This window comes from Octodon degus, unplaced genomic scaffold (genome assembly GCF_000260255.1).
Source record: "Octodon degus isolate 3935 unplaced genomic scaffold, OctDeg1.0 scaffold00233, whole genome shotgun sequence".
Lineage (NCBI taxonomy): Eukaryota > Metazoa > Chordata > Mammalia > Rodentia > Octodontidae > Octodon > Octodon degus.
Window position 1 is genome coordinate 3087525 of NW_004524809.1, and position 6802 is coordinate 3094326.

The 6802-nt window shown below is 50.9% G+C and overlaps 1 protein-coding gene across 1 annotated transcript; it reads right to left on the reverse strand.

The window, feature by feature from the left end:
- Positions 1-647: 647 nt before the first annotated feature.
- Mrps25 (mitochondrial ribosomal protein S25) lies at positions 648-4036 on the reverse strand. The gene is made up of 4 exons (XM_004645621.2): positions 3867-4036; positions 2493-2599; positions 1210-1297; positions 648-980 (listed from the first exon to the last, which is right to left on the reverse strand). Exons 1-4 carry the CDS (start codon positions 3998-4000, stop codon positions 788-790), a joined length of 522 nt encoding a protein of 173 aa, XP_004645678.1. The 5' UTR covers positions 4001-4036; the 3' UTR covers positions 648-787.
- Positions 4037-6802: the final 2766 nt, after the last annotated feature.

Here is a 6802-nt window from a genome sequence, read left to right on the forward strand (position 1 = left end):
AGCCAGGCAGAAGAAGGAGGGCCTCCTCTGCTCCCTCCAAAATAGCCACAGGGGAAGAGCAAAGGGCCACCCTGGTATAACAGGTCACTCATACACGCCTGTCACACAGCAGAATCCCTGCCTACCACCCTCACCTGAACCGCAAACCAGAATAGGGTAGCAGACACAAGACAGAAACTGCCCGCCCAGCGTGGTTACCTCCAGTGCTGACGCATCATACTGTGACTTCTGTCACCACACTGGCCAGTGACCTTGTACAGCAGTCACTGCCTTCCCGCCGCGTGGAGAAGCCCTAGGGCCACCTCACTGTGCCAGTGTAGCAGTGACCAGGACTAAAGACAGGAGACTAGGGTAGCAGCTTGAAGGCAGAGCAGCAAGTGGTTAGAAAGATGTCACACAGCCCTCCTGGCCACAGCAGGCCACACCAAGTGCCCTCCACCAGCCCAGATCCTGCGTAGCCCGAGGACCCCACTGTTACGCGACCTGTGGCCTGCCCTAAAAAGGAGCCCAGTCACCCAGCAGCCATCAGGCAGGGGAGACCAGGAGAAGGTTGCAGGCAGGAAGTAAGAGTAAGCCTAACCCTAACCCTTCTGCCCTCCAGCCAGAGGGCCCCAGCCTACCCACCCATCCTCAGGACCAGATCCAGCTGCACTGCTCACAGAGCCTTTATTGCCAGGGCAGAGGTGTCTGTCCACGCAGCCACCCCCACGTCCTCCCACACAGGGTCCTCGTATGCAATCCTCACATGCAGCATCCTTGCTCACAGGGGCCAACTCCCCAGGGCACTTCAGTCCTGGGCACTGGCTCTCAGGGCAGCCCTGCCCTTGCCGGTCATCTCCTTGGGTAGGGGCACCAGGCCCGGGCACGGCACCTGGCCTTCCACCTCGCACATGCACTCCCGTAGGCAGTACTTCCGGGGCCCAAAGTTGGCCGGGTGGGACAGCCACTGCTTTTCCTGCTCCTCCCTCTGTAGCGTCTCCCTGTCAGGGCAGATGGTGGGGTATGATGGGGGTTCAGTGATGGGATAGGAGATCAGGCAAAGGAGCCAGAATGCTCTGTGTGTCCTTCCTGTATCTTCACACGTGGAAAGGAGAGGGATGTAACATAGTTGGCCTCATCCTAGGGAGCTATGAGGCCAGGGCACCACTGGGGTTCCCTTGGAATCCACCCCTTCCCTCCCTGCCACTCCCCAGGCCACCTGGAACTCACTCGCTCTTCCCCAGGATCTTGCGGATGTGCTCCACAATCTCCCCGTTGCTCTTGGTCTCCATGTCCACTAAGACCTGCTCCCCAGAATCTGCAATGAGTGAAAGTGACTGTGAGGAAGAAAGTATGGGTCCAGCCTGAGCAGATGCATGACCAAGGGGACACAGCCAGCTGCAGACGAAGCTGGCACATGTGGAAGTAACTGTTCTCAGCCAGGGCACTAAGCTAACTCATGAAGTAGGTTGTCCAGTGGCTAATGATTCAGGCCAAAACAGATCAAAGATTACCCAACTTCTAGAGGAGAGGAAAGTAGAGAGGGGGGCGGGATGGGTCACCAGAACCTTGCCCAGGGGGGCATCAGCTCTCTGTGCACTTCCTGTTATATGTGCCCTGCATCCCAGGGCTTCCCAGAGCAAACCCAGTCTCCAGAATTGTGAGGAACCAACCTGTTTCCCTTCCTGTCACTCAGACTGAGCACAATACAGAGGTACCACAGACCTCTCAGATCCCCTGGGAGCCCACGCCCTCCTTGGCCACTCCTGCCTACACCTAGCCACACCATCCCTGAGTACTCCCCAGGCCCCTCAAGGCCAGCTGCAGCTCCTTCCTAGGATGGGGTCTGTGCTGTTCCTATAACCTCCTCCCTAGCCCTTGTTCTGAGAGGCCTTATCTCCAGCCAAGCTCACTCTGTCTTGACATCAATGTAAGGTCCTGGGCTCAACAATGGCCAGCCAGACTATGGTGCTCCTAAATGGAATACTACTCAGCATTAAACATAGATAAAGTGAAGCCAGACACACTAGCTGCTGCCTGTGGTCCCAGCTACATGGAAGGCTAAGAAAGGAGGATTGCAGAAGCCCTGGAGTTCAGGACCAGCCTAGGCTGAGAACAGGGTGAATGTAATCACTGTGAACTATGAACATGTACTAAGAAAAAAAGAAAAAGAAAATGTATCCACTGCTCTGTGCGGTCTGGTGATAGAATCTGCTCAGCCCCCTCGAGGCTCTGCATTCTATTCCCAACACCAAGAAATACAAAACAAGGTACTAACACATTCACACAGGTGAATCTCTCTCTGCAAGAAACAACCTCGCAGACCCTCACCCTTTTGAGGGGCTGTGCACCCAGGATGGCACCAGTGGAAGTGACACCAGCCAGCTGAAGGCTCAGGGAGGGGGCAGGGAGGAAGGCATGCTACCCACGCACATCCTACTCAGTGTCAGACATCCCATCCCATCCCCAGGTGACGGTTCCTGGGTGCAGCAGCCACACAGTACCTCACTTACCCAGGTAGAAGCGCAAGAAGGGAGATGGGGTCATGTTCTTGAACATCATGATCTGCACCCAGGGGTTCTTATACTGGATCTGGGGGATGTTGAAAAACACGAACTTCCTGCCAACACAAGGAAGGGAACTGGTGAGACTCTCTGGGGACCCCACCCTGAAACAGCACAACTGGAATAGTATAGCTGGAGGCAGGAGGAACCCTGGCACCAGAGTGGGGAAACGAGGGCAAAGTGAGAAGGGAAATAAAAAATGGAGAGGGGACCACCTTGTCAACTACTGGAGAACACATGAAAGTGTTTCACACTCCAGATGTTGAGAACTCTTAAACCCACAACCAAATGAGAACAGTGGCTCCATAAGATCTCTCTATGGCCAAGGTTACCATACTAAATTTATTTATTTATTTATTTATTTGCATAACCGGGGATTGAACTCAGGCCCTTGCACTTGCCAGGGAAGGGCTTATTCCACTGAGCCATCTCCCCGGCCCCTACCATACTAAATTTAACATCTGCCAAACTAAAAGAAGTGTTTGCAAAACGAAGGGCTAATTCCCGTGACATACAGTTACGTGTGTCAATAGCAAAGCACTGCTGGAAGGTCCAGGCACAGCAGACTACCACTATCCAGCATCAAAGCTACACAAACAAAGCAGGACAGGGCTGGATCCACCAGGGACAAACTCAGCAAGGATCTCAGATGTTTCATGCAGAAGTGTAGTATGAAAGGGAAGAGCAGGTACCCTGCTGGACACCGGAGCACCGTGCTCTCCTTTCAAGAGCAGACCATGACATAAGGGAACAGCCCCTGACCTGCCACCATCAAGTCCCAAATTCATCTGTGTCCTGAGGCTGTGCTGAAGAAGCGCCTGTGCAGAGTGGGACGGAGCCCTCTGGCACAGAGTGTAGCTCCTGCCCATCCAGAAGCCCCAAGGCCTCAGGAGACCTGGAATGCAGTAAGTCCTAGTTGGGACAGCAGAACTGCGGAGGGCACAGGACAGCCAGGGGCTGGCAGGCCAGGCAGACAAGTCAGGCTCAATTCGTCGGCTCAACCCAAGGGTACAACTGGGACAGGCACGCAAGCATGGATACCAAAGAGAGACTCTTGGGATCTTACCTACCTGGAGGCAATAAAACACTAGAATGCGAGGGTGGCGTCTTTTGGCAGGCCTTTCAAAATACCTAGACACATAAAAATGACTTTCGGCTTTGACAAGCCCATCATGGGGCCCGAGACCAGGGTGGGAGGCGACGCCTGAGCTTCTAGCTCTGCGCGAGGATACAGTAGCGCCTGGCGGACCCGGGAGGAAACAGACGGGTCCTGTTCTGAGCTGGGAGGCCGCCAGACAGTACCCGCTCACGGGACCCACTTACCTGGCGCCCTCACCCAGATCCCCGTGCGTGTTGTAATTCACAGTCATGACCTTCACCGAGTCCTTGAAAATCACGCTGCCCTGCCCTAGATACTGCAGCGTGCGGCGGATCGGGAAGCGCCCCTTCATGGGCATGGTGTCGGCAAAAAGAAGGAGTGGGCATACGGCGGGGCATCATGGGAGCCGCTCGCGACAGGAGCGCGCGCCGCGAGGCAGCCTGGGACTTGTAGTCGTCTACTGCGCATGCTCAAGGTGCACTCGCGAGGGGAAGGCGCGCACCTGAGGTAAATTGTGAGCGCCTATAGGTTAGCTGGCGGCTGGCTCTTCAACCCCAAGTAAATCCCGCATTGTCTCCAGACGTCTCCAGTTTTGAAATTGAAAATTCGAAAACAGAAATTGTTTTTCGGAAGTTTGAACCTGCAGTTTCTAACTTAAAAACAAACTGATCTGCCAAAAGATAAAACAATGACTTGGAACCCACCTCTTCCAAAAGACCCTGCTCACCCTTTACTTTCTTAATCCTTCACTGTAAGGTTAAGCGAGATACGCCCCTCTTGGGGGAAGATGAGCAGTGATCTCAAGACAGGTGAGGATGTTCCTGAAAGACTTGCATGAGCGTAGAGACGCAACCTGAGACTTCATTCCGGGCAGCTGCCCTCTCTGTGCTTGCCCGCTGCTATTCATAGTCACTCTTCCTCTCCGAAAAGCTATCATTTTGCAATAAGCTCGACTGCATTCCCTGTGATGGCTGTCTTGTCTGAAACCTTTAGTCACACGCCTGAGGAGTGGCACTGTGCTACCATTCCTCGTGGTGTTAGGACCCCTGAAATGGATGCCGGGTTCACACAGGGATGAGATAAGCCGCCCCTCTCCTCAACGCCTCTTTCTCTGCAGTTAAATCATGAGCTTTTGTTTCTTTTTAGTCTGCACTGTGCTACAGCAGCCCAAGGATTTAAAGTTGTTTACAATAGTTCAGACTGGGCGCCTTGGGAAAGATGTCCTCATAGGCTGTGATGTTTTAGATCTTGTTTAGCCCTGGTTTTCTTGGCGTTCTATATCCACTTCTGTTTCTCAGCGGTCGCATTTCTGCAGTCTCTGTCACTTTTAATCAGAAGATGGCACACTGTCAACAGCTCTGCTTCCTTTCGCTTGATCTGCATTTTGTTGCAAGTGTCTTTACTATAGAGTATTAATTACATTTCCTGTGCCGACAGATCCTAAGACAGCTATCATCTCTTAGCATATGTCAGATGCCATGCATCAGTCTATACATCAAAGAGTGTCAGGCATCCTTCCATGCAGATATTGACAAAATACGAACTAGTGCATCGCCTGTTAGTGGGTACCTGAGTGATTTATTCAGAAAAGAACATGGGGGACTCGGGAGATAGCTCAGGGGTCTGAGTGCCTGCCTGGCAAGTGCAAGGACCTAAGTTTGCTAGTGCCATTTGCTGCATAGGCCCCAGAAGTGCATGGTGGCACACATCTGTACCCCAGTGCTGGGAGGCTGAGACAGGAGGATCACTACAAGTCTGAGCTATGCAGCGAGACCCTGTACCAAATATTTAAAAAAGAAAAAAAAAAAAAAAAAAAAAGAAAGAAAAGAACATGGGGCCCAGCAGAGGCTGCAGACCATTCAGATCTGGCACTTGGTCTAGACACATTACACCTGATCTCCAGGCTGTAGCAGAGCAAAGAGGAGCATTTTTTTTTTTTGTACCTCCTACCACTTCATTTTCTTTTTCTTAGAAGGGTGACACCCTTTCTCAGCTACATGACCTCCTTTTCCTCACAGATGTGTCCTATTGAGCTGTCTCAGATGCATCCTGTGATGATGCTGTGCTAAGACTTCTCAAAACAAGACAGGAAAGTGGTTGAAGGTATCATGTGAGCTGGGATGGTGGAATAATCCTGGCTTGTCAACAGCAGAAGTCTGATCCTATGCAATGACACTATTAAATAAAATGGAACCCTTTGTTTGGGTGACCATGTATCTTTTGAGCCATCTCCTGGCAAAGAGATACTGCTGATGCTCAGAACCAAAGAGAGGGGCTGACTCCCCCTACTCATGTCCCCAGCAATGTCTGTGCTCCTGCCAGCATGCATATGCCCACTTCAAGAGCTGCTGGATGAACCTGGACCAGTTAGGGTCCAACAATCTCTCTTTGCAGGACCTAACACAAATCAAGCAGGTAATTTTCCAGATGATCCTAAAAAAAATAGAAGCCTCTAACATCTTTCTAATAGTTATAAATTCTTAGGATAGATTCTTATAGTCAGAAAGCTCCCAAGTAAAAAAGGCCAACCATTATACTGACAACACACATAAGAACACAGGTATATTATGGGTCCTGGAGCTGTTTCAGGCTGAACTGAACCATACAGCAAGACTGTCTCAAATCCACCCCAAAAAATAGTTAAAACCATAAATTATTCTAAATTGGCCACTATTGATCAGGGGCCAAGTAAAAACCTTGTGGCATTTCTTAGATTACTTAAGGAGGTTCTGCAAAAGCATATATGACTCTCATCTTATAAGGGACATGCCTCCTTAAAAATAGATTTCTTACCCATAAGCTCCTGATAAATTACAAAAGATGTCATCTTTGTGACCTAAATTCCCATTGATAACCTACTAAATGTTAATTCTGTTGTTCATTTTTGAGACAGGGTCTATGTGGTCCAGGCTGGCTTTGAACTGGTAGTGATACTCATCTATCAACCTCCCAACTGCTAGGATTAATCATGTACCACCATGCTTGTTGTTATGGTTTGTGTATAGGTGTCTCCTCAAAGCCTCGTGTAATCATGGGATGGCTTCTGGAGTTTGTGTTTGATTATTGTGGGTGTGGATGTTGTACCTGCCCTGGGGCAGGCAATCTGCAGTACAATGTAGGAGGGAAGAGAGGCTAGCCTGCTGCCTGAGCTGCTGCCACT

Excerpts from the sequence above, each read along its gene's own strand:
- Mrps25 (XM_004645621.2), bottom strand. The coding sequence starts at position 4,000 with ATGCCCATGAAGGGGCGCTTCCCGATCCGCCGCACGCTGCAGTATCTA. Across the intron at positions 1,298-2,492 it reads CTTCTTGCGCTTCTACCTGG|ATTCTGGGGAGCAGGTCTTA; the intron begins GTAAGTGAGGTA and ends CACTCATTGCAG. Across the intron at positions 981-1,209 it reads AAGATCCTGGGGAAGAGCGA|GGAGACGCTACAGAGGGAGG; the intron begins GTGAGTTCCAGG and ends CTGCCCTGACAG.